This window comes from Mastomys coucha, unplaced genomic scaffold, assembly GCF_008632895.1.
Source record: "Mastomys coucha isolate ucsf_1 unplaced genomic scaffold, UCSF_Mcou_1 pScaffold24, whole genome shotgun sequence".
NCBI classification, from domain to species: Eukaryota; Metazoa; Chordata; class Mammalia; order Rodentia; family Muridae; genus Mastomys; species Mastomys coucha.
The window spans coordinates 476,487-499,129 of record NW_022196907.1 but is presented as its reverse complement, the minus strand read 5'-3'; the positions used below and the strand labels follow the sequence as shown (position 1 = coordinate 499,129).

Here is a 22,643-nt window from a genome sequence, read left to right as displayed (position 1 = left end):
AAAAAACCACTATGTTGACCTAAAATCCTATCTCATGAAGTTAATAGAATCCTTTAAGGAGGATATAAATAACTCACTGAAAGAAATATAGGAAAACAGAGATAAAAAGGTAGAAGCCCTTAAAGAGGAAACAAATAAATCCCTTAAAGCAATACAGGAAAACACAAAGAAACAGGTAAAGGAATTAAATAAATCTGTCCAGAATCTAAAAATTGAAATAGAAACATTAAAGAAATAACAAAGGGAAGCAAATCTGAAGATGGAGAATCTAGAAGTTAGATCAGGAGTTACAGATATAAGCCTTACCACTAGGATACAAGAGATAAAAGAGAGAATCTCAGGCATAGAAGATATCTTTGAAGATATTTACACAAATGAATTATCTTCAAAAGATATTAGAAGAACATATGAAAGAAAATATGAAACATAAAGCCAAAATATCCAGGAAATCTAGGACACAATGAAAAGACTAAATCTAAGAATAATAGGAATAGAAGACAAGATTCCCAGTAAAGAGGACCAGAAAATATTTTCAACAAAATCATAGAAGAAAACTTCCCCAACCTAAAGAAAGAGAATGCCATGAATGTACAAGAAATCTACAAAACACCAAATAGGTAGGAGCAGAAAGAAATATCCTCTCATCACATAATTATCAAAAGACTAAATGCACAGAAAAAGAAAGAATATTAAAAGCTGTAAGGGAAAAAAGTTAAGTAATATATGAAAGCAAAACTATCAGAATTATATTAGACTTTTAGAAAGAAATATTAAAAGTGAAAAAAGCATGGATAGTCATCATGCAGACCCCAAGGAAACTCAAATGCCAGCCCAGGATAGTATACCCTGCAAAATGCTCAATCATTATAGATGGAAAAACCAAAATATTCCATGAGAAAACCAAACTCAAACAATATCTACCTACCAATCATGCCCTATAGAGGATTCTAGAAGGAAAACTCTGACACAAGGAGGGTACCTACATAAAAGGAAAAAAAATTAGTCATCTCACAACAAAACCACATACACATAGCACCACCTACAAATAAAAACATAACAGAGAATACAATCATCTGTTTTTTTATATCTCTCAATAGCAACAGACTCCATTCCCCAATAAAAACACATAAGCTAACAGACTGGATATACAAACAAGAAACACACCTCAATAATAAAGATAGGCAACACCTTATAGTAAAAGCTTGGAAAATGTCTTCCAAGCCATTGGTCCCAAAAAAACCAGCTGGAGTTGCCATCCTATATCCAATAAAATAGATTTTCAACCTAAAGTTATCAAATAAGATGGAGAAGGACACATGATATTCATCAAAGAAAAAATCCATCCTGAGAAAGTCTGAATTATGAACATCTATGTCCCAAATGCAAGGGCACCCACATTCATAAAAACAACTTTACTAATGTTCAAAACACACATTGAACCCCGCACAATAAGAGTGGGAAGCTTCAACATCCCAATCTCATCAATGGACAGGTCATTGAAATAAAAACTAAACAGAGACACAGTGAAACTACTAGAGGTTATGAACTAAATGGACTTAACAAATATATACAAAATATTTAACCCTAAAACAGAGGACTATACCTTCTTCTCAGCACCTCATGGTACCTTCTCCAAAACTGACTATATAACCAGACACAAAAGAAGCCTCAACCTATAGAAGAATACAAAAATAATCCAATGCATCCTATCAGATCAACATGGACTAAGGCTTCACTTCAATAACAACAGAAACAATAGAAAACCCACATATCAATGAAAACTGAACAACTCTCTCCTCAATAATAACTTTGTCAGGGAAAAAATTAAAAACTTTCTGGAATTCAATAAAAATGATGAGGCAGCATACCCGAACTTATGGGATACAATGAAAGCAATGCTAAGAGAAAATTTCATAGAACTAAGTGCCCTCATAAAGAAACTGTAGAGATCCTACACTAGCAACTTAACAGCAAACCTAGAACAAAACCAGCAAACAGAAAAAAGGAGTAAATGTCAGGAAATAGTCAAACTCAGGGCAGAAATCAACCAAATATAAACAAAGAGAACTATACAAAAAATCAAAAAGATGAAAAGCTGGTTCTTTGAGAAAAATCAACAGGATAGATATACCCCTAGCCAAACTAACTAAATCACAGAGACAGTATCCAAGTTATCAAAATCAGAAATGAAAAGGGAGACATATAAACAGAAAATGAGGAAATTCAAAAAATCATCAGATCCCACTACAAAAGCCTGCACTCAACAAAACTGGAAAAATCTAGATGAAATAGATGATTTTTCTAGACAGATACTCTAGAAAGTTAAACCAAGAGTAGTAAACAGTCCAGTATCCACTGAGGAAAATAGAACTCATTAAAAACCTCGCAACCAAAAAAAAAAAAAAAAAAAAAAAAAAAAAAGCCCTGGGCCAGATAGCCTTAGTGCAGAATTCTACCAAACATTCAAAGAAGAGCTAATAATACTCCATAAACTATTCCATAATAAAAAAGCAGAACAAACTTTTCCTAATTTATTCTATGAAGCCACAATTACTCTGACACCCAAAAGACACAAAGACTCAACAAAAAAGAGAACTTCAGACCAACTTCACTTATAAATATATCCAATAAACTTATACCAAATAAAATCCTAGGAAATGGAATCCAAGAATACACCAACAGCATCATTCACTACAATCAAGTAGGCTTCATTCCAGAGATGTAAGGTTGGTTAATATGCAAAAATCCACTAAAATATTCTATTATATAAACAAACTCAAAGAAAAGAATCACATCGTTGTCATATTAAATGCTGAAAAGGCATTTGATAAAATACAATACACCATCATGCTTAAAGAACTGGAGAGATTGGGAACTCAAGGCCCATATCTAAACATAATAAAAGAAATATACAACAAACCAATAGCCAATATCAAAACAAATGGAGAGATACTTGAAACAATCCCACTAAAAATAGGGACAATAGAAGGATGCCCACTCTCCCTGTATCTATTCAATATACTACTCGAAGTTCTAGCCAGAGCAATAAGACAACAAAATGAGATCGAGGGGATATGAAGTGAAAAAAAAAAAGGGAGCCAATATTATCCAGGATACAAAGAACAATTCTTACTAATAAAAGCATATGGAAGAATCATCATTCCTGACCTCAAACTGTACTATACAGCAATAGTGATAAAAACTGCTTAACATTGGTACAAAGACAGGTTGATAAATGGAACAGAATTGAAGACCTAGAAATAAATCACTTATAGACACTTGATTTTTGTCAAAAATGCCAAATATACACAATGGAAAAAAAAAAGTATCTTCAATACATGGTGTTGGTCTAACTGGAAGTAGGTATGTAGAAAAAATGAAAAAAGATCCATATTCATCACCTTGCACAAAGCTCAAGTCCAAGGACCTCCACATAAAACCAAATATACTGAATCTAAAAGAGAAAGTGGGAAAGTACCTCAAACTCATTGGCATGGAGTGTGGGGTAGGGGGATTTTCTAAACAGAACTCTAATGGCTGAGGCTCTAAGATCAAGATTTGATAAAATGGGACCTCACAATACTGGGAAACTTTAGTAAGGCAAAGGTCACTATCAATAGGACATATCGGCAACCTACAGATTGCGAAAAAGTCTTCACTAACCCCACATCCATAGAGAGCTAATATCCAAAATATAAAAAGAACTCAAGAAGCTAACCTAAAACAAACAAACAAAGAAAAAACAAACAAACAAAAAACCTACCCAATAAAAAATGGGATATAGAGCTAAACAGAATTCACAACAGAGGAATCTCAAATGGCCCAGAAGCACTTAAAAAATCTTCAAAGTCCTTAATCGTCAGGGAAATGGAAATCAAAAAGACCCTGAGATTCCACCTTACATCAATCGGACCAAAACATCAGGTGACAGCACACATTGTTGAGAATGTGGAGAAAGAGGAATACTCCTTCATTGCTGGTGGAATTGCAAAGTTGTACAACCAATCTGGAAATCAATTTGGAAGTTCCTCAGAAAATTGGAAATAGATCTACCTGAAGATGCAGCTATACCACTCTTGACCATACACCCAAAAGACTCCCCATCATACCACAGGAGCACCTGCTCCTCTATGTTCATAAAGGCCTTTTCTGTGACAGTCAGAAGCTAGAAACAAACTAGATGTCCCACAACAGAAGAATGGATAAAGAAAATGTGGGTCATTTACACAATGAGATATTATTCAGCTATTAAGAGCAAGGACATTATGAGTTTTGCAGACAAAGATGGAACTAGAAAATTTGATCGTGAGTGAGCAAACTCATATCCAAAAAGACATGTACGGAACATAAATTTATATTAGTCAAAAATACATGGAATGCCTAGGATACAATCCACAAAGCTCAAGAAGGTTAACAAGCAGAAAGGTCCAAGTAAAGATACCTAAATCCCACTTGGGAGGGAGAACGAAGCAATCTCAGGGTACAGAGTGTGGTCAGGACCTGGGGGCAGGGGGAGGTAACATAGAGGGGAGAAGGGGAACATGATTAGGTATGGGTGTAGGTGAGGCAAGAGAGAAGATCTGAGGTCTAGCAGAAGGTATGGAAGTATGAAATCTTGGTGGGAGGGGGGAGAGTGGGGAAAGTAAGGTAATCTCTAGAAAGTACCAGAGACTTGGAAGTTTAGAGATGCTCAGGACTCAAAGGAAGGGGCCTTAGTTGAAATGCTCTACAGTGTGGAAAGGGAACTTGCAGAGTCCACCTCCAGTAGAAAGACATCAAGTGGAGGGATGGGGTTGCAATTTTATAGTAAAAAATTCTGATCCAGAATTGTTACTGTCTAAAATAACTGCAGGGACAAAAATGGAGAAGAGACTGAGGGAATGGAAGCCCAGTGACCAGCCCAACTTGGGATCCAGCTCAAGAGAAGGCTCCAGGTCTGACATTATTACTAATGCTATGGTGTGCTTACAGACAGAAGTACGGCTGTCCTCTGAGAGACCCAACATGCAGATGAATGAGACAGATGCAGATACTTACACCCAACTATTGAACTGAAGTTGGGGACCCCTGTGGTTGAATTAGGGAAAGTCTGGAATAAGCTGAGGAAGAAGGTGACCTCTAGGAAGACTAGCTGTCCCAACTAACCAAGTCCCCTGGGATCTCTCAGACACTGTTCCACAAACCAAACAGCATGCAGGAGCTGTTCAGAGCCCTTGGACTCATATACAACAGAGAACTCCCTGGTCTGGCCTCAGTGGAAAAAGACCCTAACACTGGAGAGTCTTGAGGCTCCAGGCAGTAGGGAGGCCTGGACGGGTAGAGGGGCATCTTCTGGAGACAGGGAGAAAAAAATGAATGTGATAAGGAACTGTGGAAGAACAGACCAGGGAGTAAGTACTGGACTGTAAAAGAATAAAAGTAATTAAAAACAAAAAACAAGACAAAACAAAACAAACACCCACCACTTTAATAATTGTACATGGAAAGGTTATTTGGGGTGGTTAATTTGACAGTACCCAGGAACTAGAAAGATACACATTTGTGAAGCCTCTCTTCCCTGCTAAACTAGTGGTTAACAAAGTTTTCTAAAAGTTCTTTCTTAAATTCAAGCATTGTTTTGAGTATGACAGATCTATTTGTCAAGGATATATGGTAATAGCAACTTTGCTACTATTCACTGGATTTTGGCAGTAATGCAATTAGATTAACTGTCACTCCTTGAGACTTCCTGTAAGTTGCAGGGAGCCATGTATTTGTACAAGATATTAATACTACTAATAAAATTTCACTACCCAGATGACAAGTCTCCTGCTGTTTTTATGTTTCTTTGGTAGATGTTTCTAAGAAGCAAGCTCTACAACACACACACACACACACACACACACACACACACACATCATAAAACTCTGATGTCCAGAGCCTCATGAGGAACACTGGACTTTTTTATTATTGCTTTGGCTAGATCTCAGATTTTGACTTTCCCCATCATTTTAATGTAGTAATTTTTGTACTGACATTAAGTTCTTCTCCTTGGTCAGCTCCTTTCAGTTTTTCTATAGTTCATGGTAAATTTGTCTTCCACATACTTTTCCTGTTTTGAACACTCTGGCCTATGAATTAGCATTAATCATTCCTTGTCCTGTCTAGACTTACTAACTGTAGAAAGTCTAATTCCGAAGAGAATTTCTGAATACCAACCCCTTCCCCAGAAAAGGGTTCATTAAAAGGAGTATTTTTTTCTCACATCAGCTTGTTGAGGTTACCTGAATGGGTCTTCCATCGGGAGTTAGAACCTCTTCTGAAAGCTCCATCATCTTTAAGGCCATCAGAGCAATGGGCTTTGCATGGCATAGGCTTTTCCTGTGCAGCCCTGATGCAACACAGTAGGCATCCCCTATTGTTTCCACCTGCAGTAATCAGACAAATCAAATGCAAACATATGATGAGAAATGACTAGTGACCTGCAGTCATAAATGATGCTGAAAAATATGTCAAGGAAGCATCAGTAAGTTTAGCAATTAGACAACTGAGTATAATCACAGTTGAGTTTGCAAACAACTACAATCAAATACTGACATCTCACTCCAGGTTATTCATTATCACTATAGATGATCATTGAATTTAGGAACAACCATAATATGATTATTCCTCCAAAACCAGAGTTGTCAGTATTTTACCTAGATGGTATTCAAATGGTAACCTTTTCAAGAGACATCATTATATCTTCTTAAAATACTTGGTAGTCCTTTGTAATGCTTTTGTTTCTTATCTTTAATTTTCCTACCTTGTCAATTGCCTCAGACTTGTACATTGCAAGCATCTGTAATTTAATGTCAAGTCTGCTTTCACTCATTCTTAATAATTATAATAGTAAAAATTATTAAATTTATACTTCATGTCATTAATCATTTAAGCAATTTATATACATTGTGTGATACTTAATGAAATAAACTGACATGAGAAATCATTATATTTGATTTAAGAAATGTGAAATGGAAGGTTAAAAACAGTCACAACTATATAATAAAATAAGTATCAGTCTCTCTTAAGGTATTCTTCTGGCTCTAATTTAATCCCATTGTCAGGCTTGACTCTAATTGGATGTTGCCATTTATTTATTTAAAATATTTATGCAATAGTAAATGCCTAAGATATCCAAAAGTTTGTTGTGAGGTCATTAACAGTTCTTCCTACTGGAGTTACATGTAGACTCCTGTGTCCTTGCATGAGATCTAAAGATCCAAAATCTGGCCATAGAACAGTATGTAGTGTGATCCAGTGAGCTTACTCCCAAGCCCTGATCCTTTTTATTTTTACATATTTTTTTAAATTTTGGATGACTGCCAGCTATATACTTTGAAATTAATTTGTGATTTTTTTATGAATCAAAATTGAAAGTTAGTAATGTATCCATATGAATTACATGGCTTTGCAGCCAGTTTGAACATACATCTTCTTGGTTCACAACATCTTAGAATTTCTGTCATCATCACCTTCATTAGCATTTTTACCAAATTTCTAGAAAAATGTAGATGTTTCTAAATATGCATTTCTATAATTTTTACTACAAGACTTTATAACCCATAAAGACAGCTTGGGCAATAGCAGAGTTGATGAAGTGCATGAGATGTTGAGAAATCCAAAGAACCACCATAAAAAGCCAGGTTAGATGACATGCATTTATAATCTCAGTGCCAGGGTGGAAAACATGTAGATATTTGAGCATTGATTGACAGCTACCCTAGATAAATCTGTATCCTACAGAGCAATGGAATATCCTTTCTCAAATAAACAAGATGGATCATTCCTAGTATCTGTGGCTAACACGTACACATCCACCTGCTCACATGTGTATAACCACATAAACATGCTAAGATTCTCTTATACACAGAAAAGCATTGAAAAAGATTGATTTATAGGACACTCTCTCTTTAGGAGAAAATGTAATAGCATGAAGTGAACTGATATTACCAATTAATATGCTATATAAACACACTGTAAAATAAATGAAGAGTGAAATAAATTTGTATAATGAGTACATTAAATTCATGGTAAGTTATATACTTCATACCATGTAAATATTTCAAAACTTATGGTTTCCAAAGTTATAATAGTTATAATAAATAACAAGATTAAGAACTAGAAAAAATACACCACACCAGGCCTGGAGAAATTTCTCAGTAGTTAAAATCCACAGGACCAGGATTTAATCCTCAGAATCCACATGGTAGTTCACAGCAAGCTGTCATTCAAATTCTAGGAGTTCTGATGCCCTAATTTGGTTTCTGCAAGTACCATATACAATTGTAGATATACATGCTTGTAAAACTTATATATGCATAATAAAAAATTTAAAGTAAAAAAATAAAATTTAAAGCATAGCAAGTAAGTGACATATATTATGGCACAACTCAAACTTATTTATAACCCATTAAGCTGGAGGCAATAGGAGCTCTAAATACTGTTGATTGAATTGCTTGGTTAAGTCATCAAGAGATAGTAATTTGACCTTACAATCTAAATCAACAGTTATTTCTACCCATGTTTAATGATTCATTCAGGTTAGAGAGTTAAGTGGAGAAGAGAAATCCTTGGTTCTTTGTGCCTAGATAGGACAGATGCAACTTCTAATGAATCAAGTCAATAAGGACCCATTTAGCATGAAGGATATAGGAAAACAGAAACCACCTTGTGCACAGGAGAAATAAAATTATTTGGTATTAGAATTCAGGAGAGCAAGAACAAATATCTAGTTGTTTGCATTATGAAAGGAATATATCCACGATGTTCTGTTCTGGATTAACACTACCCACTGTGTTTCCTGAAAGCTTCATTTCCCTCTCTGTCTTCATTGAAAAGAGCTTCCTGCATATTTAGTAAAAATATACATATGTGGATATTTTTGTGGATCCTCTTCAAAATAACTAGTTGGCCAAGGATTATGAGACATAGAAGTGCACACATCATGTATCAACTCCAAATACACTTCTAATTATTTATTTAAGCTAAACTGAAATGAAGCAAGCAAACAATAAAAGAAATAACATAGTAACTGTTCAAAAGTTGTCTGTGCTTTGAATCTCTTTATCATTGCTTTTGTAATTTTTACATAGTTTTAAGTATAACAAACACTATTAAAAATAGTGCCTCTCATTTATTTTCTGGCTTCACAACTTGCTCCAGAATAACACCACAGAAGAATAAAGACAATTCAATAAAGCAGGGAGGTGAAGAGAGTGTAACACTCAGGAACAAAAGAAAAACAAAGAAACCAGTGGACAAACTTTTATCTTTCCCTAAATAAGTGAGAGGAGGCTAGGGCAAGATCAATGCTGTTTTTTGGATAGCCCTGGTCTTATATTTTGATGCTAATTCTCCTCTCCTGGAAAGCACTGCAGACAGTAGTGAATCTCATACAGGTGCCTTGTGAAACTTCTCCCCACCTTAACTTTTCAAATAAAGACTAAGGCCAATGGTTGGGCAGCAGGAGGGAAGGTGGAACTGAAAAGTTTGGGGGACAAGGGAAGGAGACTGGAGAAGAGGATGATGGAGGAGGACGAGGTAGATGGAAGATGGATCTGAAGCACGTGACTTGGAGAAATTGCAAGTCATATGGGATCTAATAGATGGGAATAGAGTAGTGTAGTGGTAGATTTGCCCATTCTAGGTGAGTAGCTTGTATATCAATTAATTGAATGTGAATTAATTGATTGGATAAATTGGGTTAAAAAAATTTACCACAACAACTGCAGTATATGACTGGTGTTCACCACACAACCACAGTTGCTTTTATAAAGAGTTCATTTATCTAAATACAACTCTCTTTAAAATTTATATTTAGGTTTGCACCCAGGAATGGACCCTGGGTTGTTTGTGCTCTCCACCTACTCCACCCACAGAGAAGCAGCTTTAACTGCAGGAGCTCTGACACACCCAGGATCTCTGTTGAGGCTCCAACCCCTACCTCAATACCTGGCATACCTGTGACCCCAGGGACCCAGGGAAAACATAAGCCTCTGCCCAATAAGAGGCACAAGTTCCTTCCACTTTGCACCTATACAGGGGAGTGAACCCTGGACTCTGGCTTTCCAACCACTCTGTCCACACCAAGAGGCAGCATGACTTGCAGGAGTTCTAACACATCCAGTATCACAGAAACACAGGATCACAGAGAGAGCTGAGCACTCAGGAGTCTTACAGGGGGGAAAGGGTCCAGTCAGAGACAACAAGGCCAGTTTGCACGGAATAAAACCACATGGGGGGGAGGCAAGTACAATAACATAAGCAACAGAAACCAATGCTAATTAGCAACATAAGAACCTAGTTCTCTCTCCACAGCAAGCACTGAAAACCCCAACACACCAGAAGAGTAAGATTCAGACCTAAAACCCCATCTCATGAAGATGATAGAAAACTTTAAGGAGGACATAAATAGCTCCCTTAAAGAAGTACAGTAGAACACAGGTAAACAAGTGGAAACAAATAAAGAAGAAACACATAAATTCTTTAAAGAGATACAGGAAAACACAATCAAAAGTGTGAAGGAATTGAACAAAACCATCCAGGATCTGAAAATAGAAATAGAAACATTAAAGAAATACAAAGGGAGAAAACCTTGAGATGGAAAACTCAGGAAAGAGAGCAGGAGTTACAAAAGTAAGAATCACCAACAGAATATAAGATACAGAAGAGAGAACCTCAGGCATTGAAGATGCCATAAAATACAATGACACAACACAAAGAGAATAAGAAAAGCAAAAAGCTCCTAACCCGGAACATTCAAGAAATCCAGGACACCAGAAAAAGAGCAAACCTGAGAATTATAGGTATAGAAGAGAGTGAAGATAACAATCTCAGAGGCCAGTAAACATCATCAAAAAGATAATTAAAAAAAATTTCCTAATCTAAAGAAAAACATGCCAAGATATTCCATGACAAAACCAAATTTAAACAATACCTTTCCAATGATTCAGACCTACAAAGGATAATAGAAGGAAAACAAGAACAGGAAAAGGAAAAATATACCCAAATAAAAGCAAAGAAATGAATCGTCTCACAACAAACCCAAAAGAGAACAACAAAAACATAATTCCACCTCTAAGAACAAAAATAACAGGAAGCAACAATCATTAGTTCTTAATATCTCTCAGCATCAATGGACTCAATTCCTCAATAAAAAGACATAGGCTAACAGACTAGATACATAATCAGGACACAGCATTTTGCTGAACACAGGAAACACACCTCAGTAACAAAGACAGCCACTACCTCAAAGGAAAAGGCTGGGGGGGGGGGGAATTTCCAAGCAAATGGCCCCATGAAACAAGCTAGAGTATCTAATATTGAATAAAATTGACTTTCAACCAAAAATTATCAAAAACGTGGAATGACACTATGGACTCATCAAAGGAAAAATCCACCAAGATGAACTCTCAATACTGAACATTTATGTCTCAAATCCAAGGGTGCCCACAATTCTAAAGGAAATGTTAGAAAAGTTCAAAGCACACACTGGAACTCACACAATAATAGTGGGAGACTTCAACACCCCACGATCACAAATTGATAGGTCATAGAAACAGAAACTAAACATAGACAGTGAAACTAACAGAAGTTATGAACCAAATAGATTTAACAGATATTTACAGAATATTTCACTGAAAAACCAAAGAATATACCTTCTTCTCAGCACATCAAGGTACCTTCTCCAAAACTGACCATATAATTAGACACATAATAAGCCTCAACAGATATAAGAACACTGAATTAATCTCATGTATTCTATCTGACCACTGCAGACAAAGACTGGTCTTCAATAACAAACAAAACAAAACAAAACAAAACAAAAACAAAAACAAAAAACAGAAAGTCCACATAAACATATAAGCTGAAAAATTCCCTACCTAATAACTTGGTCATGGAAAAAATAAAAAAAAGTTGAAGACTTCTTAGAATTCAATGAAAATGAAGGGCAACATACTCAAACTTATGGGACACACACACACGCGCACACACACACACACACACACACATACACACACAAACAGTGATAACAGGAAAAATCATAGCTCTAAGTGCCTCCATAAAGAAATTGTAGAGAGATCATACACTAGCAGCTTAACAGCACATCTGAATGCTCTTGGACAGAAAAAGTTAACTACACCCAAGAAGAGTAGATGGCAGGAAATAATCAAACTTAGGGTTGAAATCAATTAATTAGAAATAAAAAGAACTATGCAAAGAATCAATAAAACTAGGAGATGATTCTTTGAGAAAAACAATGAGATATATAAACCCTTAGGCAAACTGATTATAGGGCACAGAGACAGTTTCTAAATTAACAAAATCAGAAATGAAAAGGGAGACATAACAACAGAAAATGAAGAAATTCAAAATATCATCAGATCCTACTACAAAAGTCTATACTTAGCAATAATGTTTAAAAAAAAACTAGATAAAAATGGAGTGGTTTCTAGAAGAAACAAGATACCACAGTTAAATCAGGACCACTTAAACCATCTAAATAGTTCCATAACCCCATGGAAATAGAAGCAGTCATTAAAAGCCTCTCAACCAAAAAAAAGGCCAGGGCCAGATGGTTTTAGTGCAAAATTTCTACCAGAACTTCAAAGAAGACCTAATACCAATACTTCTCAAATTATTTCACAAAATAGAACCAGAAGGAACACTACCCAATTCATTTTATGAAGCCACAGTTATGCTGATCCATAAACCACACAAAGACACAGCAAAGAAAGAGAACTTCAGACCTATTTCTCTTATGAGTATCAATGCAAAAATACTCAATAAAATTTTTGCAAACAGAATCCAAGAACACACCAAAATGATCATACACCATGATCAAATAGGCTTCATTCCAGGAATGCAGGAATGAGTCAATATAGGAAATCTATCAACATAATCCACTATATAAATAAGCTCAAAGACAAAACACATGATCATGTCATTAGATTCTGAAAAAGCCTTTGACAAAATACAATACCCTTTCATGTTAAAAGTATCAGAGAGATCAGGAATTCAAGGTCCATACTTAACCATAATAAAAGCAATATACAGCAAACCAGTAGCCAACATCAAACTAAATGGAAAGAAACTTAGGAAATGCCCAATAAAATCAGGGACAAGACAAGGCTGGCCACTTGCCCATTATCTATGCAATATAGTATTCAAAGTTCTAGCCAAAGCAATTAGGGAACAGAAGGAGATCAAAGGGATATAAATTGGAAAGGAAGAAGTCAAGATATCACTATCTTGATATCACAGATGTTGGTGATATGATAGTATATATAAGCAACCACAAAAATTGCACCAGAGAATTTCTACAGCTGATAAAGAACTTCAGCAAATTGGCTGGATATAAAATTAACTCAAACAAATCAGTATCTTTCTCTACTCTATGGATAAATGGTTTGAGATAGAAATTACAGAAGGTACACTCTTCACAATAGTCACAAATAATACAAAATACCTTGGTGTGACTCTAACCAAGCAAGTGAAAGATCTGTATGACAAGAACTTTAAGTCTCTGAAGAAAGAAGTAGAAGAAGCCCTCAGAAGGTAGAAACATCTCCCATGCTCATGGATCAGTAGGATTACCATAGGAAAAATAGCCATGTTATCAAAAACAATTTACAGATTCAATGCAATATCCATCAAAAATTCCAAAAGAATTCTTTGGAGAGATAGAAAGAATAATTCTCAAATTCATCTGGAATTACAAAAAAAAAAATGCAGGAGAGTGAAAAACATTCTAAACAGTAAAAGTACTTTTGGGGGAAGCTCCATTCCAGACCTAAAGCTGTACTACAAAGAAATAGTGATAAAAACCACATGGTGTTGGTACAGAGACAGATAGATCAATGGAATAGAATTGAAGACCCAGCAATAAATCCACACACCTATAGTAACTTGATCTTTGACAAGGAAATCAAAACTATCCATTGAAAAAGGACATTTTCAACAAATGTTACTGGTTCAACTGTTGGTCATCATTAGAAAAATACAAATCTATCCTTTCTTATCTCTTTATACAATGCTCAAGTCCAAGTAGATCAAGGTCTTCCACATAAAACCATATATACTGAATCTAATAGAAGAGAAAGTGGGAAAGAACCTTGAACACATTGGCACAGGGGTAATTTCCTCAACAGAACACCAATAGCTCATACTCTAAGATCAAAAGTTGATAAATGGGACCTCATAAAATTTTAAAAAATCTTCTGTAAGGCAAAGGACACTGTCAATAGGACAAAATGACCAGACACAGATTCAGAAAAGATCTTTACCAACCCTATATCTGATAGAGTGCTAATATCCAAAATATACAAAGAACTCAAGAAGTTAGACTCCAGAGAATAAGATACCTCTTATTAGGGTAAAGAGCTAAAAAAATTTGTTTTTAACTGAGGTATCAGGAATGGGTGAGAAGCACTTAAAAAAACTTAAGGGTCAGGTGTGGGGAGGGAGGTGAGGATGGCTGGATGGCCATGAGAATGAATGGAAGTCTGCATTGGGAGGGGATATCTCCAGGAAAAAATGGAGACCTGGGATAGGGTCTCCCTAGAATCATCAGGGGTGTTTTTAGCTGTGATTCACATCATTAGGGATACCTGGTAGACAGACTTATGTGGCCAGACAGAAACTCTGGTGGAGCAATGGGGATACCATCCCACCCACAAAACTTTCATTCCAAAATGTATCCTCTCCAAAAGAGATTCAGGTATTGGAGATGGAGCACATACTGAAGGAATAGTCAACCAATAACAAGCCCAACTTGAAACTGATTCCATGGACAGGACAAGCACCAACACTGAATACTATTAATAGTACTGAACACTACTAATGGCTTGCAGACAGGAATCTATCATGACTGTCCTCTGAGAGGCTCCACCCACCAACTGACTCATAGAGATGCACATACCTACAACCAAACAGTGGGTGGAGCTTGAGCAATCTTAAGAAGAATAGGAAGAATTGCAGTCCATAAGGGGATAGGAACTCTACTAGAAGACCAAAAGAACCAACTAACCTGGACCATTGGAGCTCTCCGAGATTGAACCACCAACCTAAGAACATACTCTGGCTAGACTTAGGCCTCCCTGCATCTATGTAGCATATGTGTACCTTGGTTTTTATGTGGGTTCTCAATAACTGGAGTAGGTGTTATCCCAAAAGCTGTTGCCTGTATGGGGGTTGTGTTCTAGCTGGGCTGCCAAAGCTCTCCTCTGTCTTCCAGTCTGTTTACAACAGAATTAAACTTTCCCAGATTCTTTAGAATCACAGATTACAATGACTAGGGCTTACATAGCCATAAGCATAAGTTTACACACACACATAGGCACACACAAATGCACACACATAGAGGCACACACATGTGCATACTCAGGCACACACATATTTGCACACACACACATGCACTCTCATGCACACACATGCATACAGGCATGTGCACACAATTACACATGCAAATGCACACCTCAAGTGCTAAGAAAGCTGTGGGACAGTATACAGTCAATGAACTTCAGTTCATTGAGTTACATTAAATACATACAACCTAGTTACTCATAATGATTTAGGGATTCGAAAGGAAATAACTTTAACTAAGGACTGACTGATAGGGCTTCCTCAAAAACATCCTTCCCATTCTTTAAAACAATAAATCTAATTACAGTTCTTTTAGTTGATGTTTCTGACCTAAATACTGCCTTTAAGGGTATATCTTTACAGCATTTATTAGATACAGCAGCCTAAAGGAGGTCATGGATATAAATAGGACAGTAATTTGGCCTAGGAACTATTCCCAAGTGTTTGCCATGTATTCCAAATGACTGCCTATGACAGAGAGCTCTTTTCCTAGTAAAATTTCAGTAAGTTTATCTACCTCCAGATCCATATTAGGAATCTCAATTGTGTAGAATATATTCATGCCAGGATCCAGATTTCTTTTTTGTTTGTTTGTTTGTTTTTTGAGACAGGGAGACAGGGTTTCTCTGTATAGCCCTGGCTGTCCTGGAGCTCATTTTGTAGACCAGGCTGGCCTTGAACTTGGAAATCTGCCTGCCTCTGACTCCCAAGTGCTGGGATTGAAGGCATGCACCACCACTTCCCCGCTCAGATTTCTAATTGTAAAGATCAGTGAATACTGAGTCATGTTAGAGAAAAATATACTGTAATATTTTGTGAAATTTTGTTCTAAATTTTATGTTCAATATGAGAGATTCAAGTTTTCTGTTGTTCATTATCAGCCCTATAAGATTTTCAAGGACTAGATGCCAATTTCCAGGCTTACTGACCACTATCACTATAATTTACTATATGTTCTTATCAAAATGAACAGCATGATGTTCTTTGAAGACTCTCTTTACCTTCTACTACTGTTTCTCTACTAACTATTGTTCTGGCTGGAGTCTACCTATCATCCTGTACAAAAGAAATCTCAAAGACAAAACAAGATACAATATGACAAGGCAAAGCCCTCATAAGCAGGCTGGACAAGGAAATCAAATAGGAGGAAAGAGTCTTAAGAACAGGCAAAAGAGACAGAATATACCCACTCCCACTTTTAGAAGTCCCATACTCTAGTATAGTATTTAGAAGTATGATATATTTTAGTCATAAAATGAGACAATGCAGGCAGTGTTATGAAGCACTTCAATGTGAAATGTTCCCAATAGGCCCAGGTTTGAGCCCTTGTTCCCTGTATGGTACTGCTTTTGAGGAAAGTTATCAGATGTTTAGGCAGTGGATTCTTGTTGGAGAAATGACAACACTCTGAATGTATCTGGAGGCTTTACAGTCTGGCCTTATTTCCTTTTTTCTTCTCTCTGCTTCTTGATTGACCATGTAATGTGACCAGCTTGTCTCATGTTCCTGTTTTCATACCTTCACTACCATGATGAATGTATTTTCATGAAACTGTTGGCTGAAATAAATGCTGTTTTCCTTACTCTGCTCTGGTCAAATATTGTGTTGCAGCAATATATAAAGTAAATACAACAGACAGTGTAAATTACTCTTCAAAATAGTTATTCCATGTTTCTAAATGAAATATTATGTAGTCAACTCTAATTTTCCATGTATGATGCCTAAACAACATACTGAAGTGACTCAGCTCTTTGCATAAGTGGTGGCATAGAAATGTTGCTGTCATTAAACAGACAATGCTAGATACATGCTCTAGGCTCTGGTACATCCAAGTTCTGGTATCAATGTCTGTCATCTGAATTATGTCAATAAGGTCAGTAACAACTGTCCACTCTAATCCATTTCCTGTCCTACATTTAAAGTTCTTTGTTAGAAAGCAAATCTATTTGTTATTCTGTTGGGTGTAATTTTAAAAGCATGCTACTGCCTTTGCCCAGGAGCTGCCAACCCACTCTGACCCCTCCTGGCTTCCTATTGCTTCATCCAGCTTTGCCCAGGATTGATAACAACCATCCCCCAACCAGGCTTCTCTCTCTATCCACCTTTGCTCCATGTATGAAAAATACTCAGACACCTTTACTACTTTAGAATTTGCCTACTAGCACAATTGCTGAGCTCAAATACCTCCTGCCTGGAAATGCATGCCTTTAACGACGTACTATCTCATCTCTCCTTCTACCCTAAGGTTAATGGCTTGTATCAGCTGGCCCCTGCCAACCTTCTTGGCCATCTATTGGTAGGATATTCTACTGGTTCTAGCTCTTACATGATGGCTGTGTGCTTCTTGTTCCAAAGCCAGGCTAAAAAGCCCTTCTCTCTCCCTACCTCTCTCTTTTTCTCCTGGGGAGATGTCCCATCTGAACCTTCTGTCCACCAATTGGCTCCAGGCCTTATTTATTGACAAATTCAAGAACCAATTAGGAAACCAGACCTTAGTATCAGCACCTCCTCCTACATTGCTCCTTTTAAAACTTTACAAGGCCTCATTCATAAAATCAAATGAAAATCTTTAAGATGCCTAAGATCTCCACATAGTACAGCATATACTGACTTTTGTATCTGTATCTCACCCTACTGGATTCCATCATTCCTTCTGAGTGTTTTTTTTTTTTATTTAGAATCCAATTCCACTGCTTAGAATATTCTCTTTCATCACTCTTCTAGCTTGTTAATGTCTACAAAGCCTTGTCTTCCTTATCTGCAGTCTGTGTGTTTGCCAAAGGCATAACACTAAAAGGACAAAACTTCACTGGTAATTTTTAAAGCACTATGGACCTTTGAAATGGACAAAGTAATTCACCTATCAATATAGTTATTAGAACAGGTTTATTTGTGACTTCCACCTCACCTCCAATCACATGAAAATTAGCTCTTTTCTAATCATAGCACCATGCTCAAATGCATGTTTCCATAACATTTGTTAGCATCCATGGGCATCTGCTCTCTTATTAAAAGAAGTTAAAAATACTTTTAGAAATATCCAGAAACTCTTCTAATTTGCTGGCAAGAAACTGCTACTCTCTGTCTCATCAAGTAGTAGCAAATGTAAATGACAGTATTGACTGAGGTTATTGGAAAAGTAAATATAAGTCTTTAACAGTCTTCAATTTCAAAAGTTTCTCCACTGATAACAAAAGCACACAATATGTGACTCCCCGGAGACAATAAGGGTTTGTGTAATTCCATTTAGGGAAGCAGAATAAAATGATACATATGTGTTTATAAAATTCCAGCAATAAATTAAGTAATTTGAAAAGTTCTCTGGTTTACTATAAACAAGGAAAAAGAATGCATTTTATTCCTGATGTAAAGTCTGAGTCTAGCTGAACCAATTCATCCATAAGGTTATGGTTCAATCCCAAAAGGCTGATCTAGATCCAGTGGACAGGCAAATTTAGCAGCTCAACACTGTTAAGTGTAAAACAAAACAAATTTTTGATACAAAAAGTTCTGTAGACTTAGAATGTTGTGTGAGAAAAGTCTGTTTTCTATTTTATAAATGTGGTTATAAATGAAAGCATTTAAGTGTCCTATATAGTACCTTATCAAAAATGTATATTTGGGTTCTCCATATGTATCTTATGAAGAATAGATGATTGTCACCCACATATTTTCCTGACTCTCATCTTTGCTAAAATATAAACAAACACACTTAAAAGTATGCTTTAGCACAATTGCTCAGTGGGTAGTGTTTGCTACCAAGACTGACAGCCAGAGATCAATTTTTGGTATGAACTTCATAAGTGGAAAAACTCAATTCCTCAATTTATCCTCTGACATCCAATGTGTACCATAGCACTCACATGCTAAAACATACACATAATAAATACTTAGGCAAGCAAAAAAACACATGCAGTTTTAATAGTACATACTGATAATTATGAAAAAGGTTTTACTATGGACATTTATCTCTACTTACTTCTGAATTTTGTGTTTATGTGTTGATGTGAATGTGTGTCTCAAAACTCATCCTTTGAAAAAAATAATATTTTAGTCCCCAACACAACAGTATGAGGAATCAGAACCTAGTAGAAAGTATGTGGCTTTAGAAATCTCCAATCCTATGAATTGATTAATGACAAACTGAAAAGTGTTTGTGGTGATGGCTTGTTTTTTTGTTTTTTCATTTCTAATGTCTTTGTAGTGTGAAGACATAGCATGAAGCCTATACCAGATGCTGATATCTTAATATTGTTTTTTTTAATTGTTTTTTGCCTACAGACCTGATGTAGAATATATTTTTCTACCTTTAAAAAACAAGTTCAAATAATCTGTTATAACAGTAGAAAGCATACAAAGATCTCCTGACAGTAGTTTAGAAACTTTAGGCAATAGTCTGAGTGTGGTAGAAGAAGTTATCCTCTATCAAAGCAAAGGAAATGTTTTCTTAGGTTGAACAAAAGCTTCAGCATGTTTCAAATCCTTAAGTCATACCCTTTGCTTATCAGGGCACTAACAGACATAAAAAGATACACATTCTGTCTCCTCTCCAATTCTTTTACAATAAGAAACAGAGTTAGGGACAGCTTCTTAGAACAAGCTTTCTTCTGGAACCAACTGGACCAACTTTTTCTTTAAAACTGTACCCTCGGAGCTCCCAGAGTCTCAACCACCAACCAAGGACTGCACATAGAGGGGTCTGATTGTTCAAGCAGCATGTGTATGGTAGAGGATTGCAAAATCGATCATCAATAGGAGGAGAGGACCTCGGCCCTGTGAAGGTTCTGTGCCCCAGTGTAGGGGAATGCCAGGGCCAGAAAGTGGGAGAGGGCGGGGTGGCAGGCATGGGGAGGGGGGAGGCAACAGGGGTTTGTTTTGTTTGTTTTTTTGTTTTTTTGGAGGGGAAACTGAGAATGGAGAAATTCGCATGTAAATAAAGAAAATCTAAAATAAAATAAAAAAAAAACTGTTACAAAACTTCTGACTTCAATGAGTATATCTTAAACTGGAAAGTGGCTAACTTAAGCCTGACATTTAAAAAAAAAGTTAACAAAAGCAACCAATATAAATTTTAAGTTAAAAATGTGTATGCATAAAAAAGAGACTTTATCTTTGCAGTGCAAATATTTCTTAGTGAATGAAGCATTGACTATGCAAATTAAGGAAGTGTGTCTAGAAGCCTAAAATATAAATTCAGGCAAATAGAGTGTTTCTGTAATCATAGTATACATATTTGAAATTCACAAAGGTTACATACACTTAAAAATAAATCATTAATATTGCTCAATTTTAAAAGTTGGTTTCATAAAAAATTCAGGTACTGAGACATAGAAAAATATTTATCTACAGTTTGTAACCTACAACAGAACAACCTGGGCAAGCCCCAAGGAAGCTACAAACTCTCTGGCTTAGGTTTTATTGGATAGAACAAACTTCATCCTTCCTCAGAGCTAGTGATTCTCTTTTCATCTGCAGAAAGAAAAGGCAAAACATCTATATTCTGGATTTCTGATTCCTGAAGACAGGTGTAGGAATGGCCCTGGCCACAAATACTCAGTTAGAAACATATTCAATGCTGCTAGGCCTACCTATTTCTAAATCCCTCCACTGCCTCCTGCTAGCATCTTTATTGCTTTGGCTTAGGCATTAATAGTAGTAGTGAATTTGTTGCCTCTGGTTCCATTAAAATAAAATTTCAAAACCCTAAAAAACAATAAGGAGAAATGTGATTCACATTCTGATTATTTTCTAAAGGGCCCAAGTTTTCAAAATTGTCAGAAATGTAGTTTTGCTTTGATGAAATGGGGATGGTGTGATGAGTCTTAGTCATAAGGGACCAAGTAGCATTGCTTACATTTTTCATTTCTAATAAACACTCAATACACTCAGTTAAGGGGTAATCACAGATTTTTTTACATATAACACATAGCTCCCCTGCCATATACCTAAGTATACATGTCTAAAACAACAATAATAACAGCTAACATTATATTTATTTTATACTAGACACTGTTCTATTTTACTTTATAGGGTATGGTAGTAGAGAAAAACAAAACTAAGAAAGTTATTGTTAGTAAAAATAATAATGAGTGGGGGATCTAGCTTTCTCTCTGCTTCTTTCTTACCTCATACCAAATTTGTTGGCAGCGTCAAATCAGAGAAGAAAAACTTCCATTATAGCACCCAAAGATGATCCTGTGCCACAGTGCTCCATACTCAAATACTGCCAACTTGTTTCACAGGAGTGCAGACACACTGGTGAGCACAGGTAAGATCACCATTTCTGCTCAAAGGAACCCACCCAGAGCCCTCAGGAGACAGGAATGGAGGAGTATCCCGAGACAGGATCCTTCTGGTTTCCATCTGCACTGGGAACTTATCTTGTGCCACAGTGCCGAGAGCTGATCCTGTGCCAAAACACTCCATACCCAAATACTGCCTGGAGAGAGCTAGTCTCCCAGGAGTGCCAACACACCTGTGAGCAAAAGTAAAACAACCACTTCTCCTCAAACTCCAGGTCCAAGAGGGACCTGCCCAGACCCATCAGGAAATAGGAACCAAAGAACAGACAGGAACAGAATCCTTCTGGTTTCCATCTGCATCCATGAGCTGACCCTGTGTGACAGTTCTCCATAATCTAATTCCAACCTGAGAGAGCTGGTTTCCCAGGAGTGCTGACACACAGGTTCACAGGAAAGGCAAGCTACATCAGAGACAGCAAGACCAGCTAACACCAGATAACCAGATGGTAAGTTGCAAGGGCAAGAACATAAGCAACAGAAACTAAGGCTACTTGGCATCATCAAAACCCAGTTCTCACACGACAATGAGCCCTCAATACCCCAGCACACCAGAAAAGCAAGAGTCTGATTTAAAATCACAACTCACAATGATGATAGAGGATTTTAAGAGAACACAGGTAAACAGGCGGAAGCCCTTAAAGAGGAAATACAAAAATCCCTTAAAGAATCACAGGAAAACACAATCAAACAGGTGAAGGTAGTAAACAAAACCATCCAGGATCTAAAAATGGAAATAGAAACAATAAAGAAATCACAGAGCAAGACAAGACTGGAAATAGAAAACCTAGGAAACTGGTCAGGAGTCAGAGATGAAGGCATCCCCAAAAGAATACAAGAGACAGAAGAGAGACTCTCAGGAGCAGAAGATTCTATAGAAAACATTGAAACAACAGTCAAATGAAATGCAAAATGAAAAAAGCTCCTAACTCAAAATATCCAGGAAATCCAGGATACAAT

The 22,643-nt window shown here is 36.5% G+C and overlaps 1 protein-coding gene across 1 annotated transcript in view; it reads right to left on the bottom strand.

The window, feature by feature from the left end:
* The window catches only part of Gucy1a2 (guanylate cyclase 1 soluble subunit alpha 2), a 322,813-nt gene that overhangs the window by 85,020 nt on the left and 215,150 nt on the right, over nt 1-22,643 (bottom strand). The window contains exon 6 of the mRNA XM_031346426.1: nt 6,264-6,407. Within this exon, the coding sequence (XP_031202286.1) occupies nt 6,264-6,407 (144 nt within the window). The remainder of the gene's footprint in view (nt 1-6,263; nt 6,408-22,643) is intronic.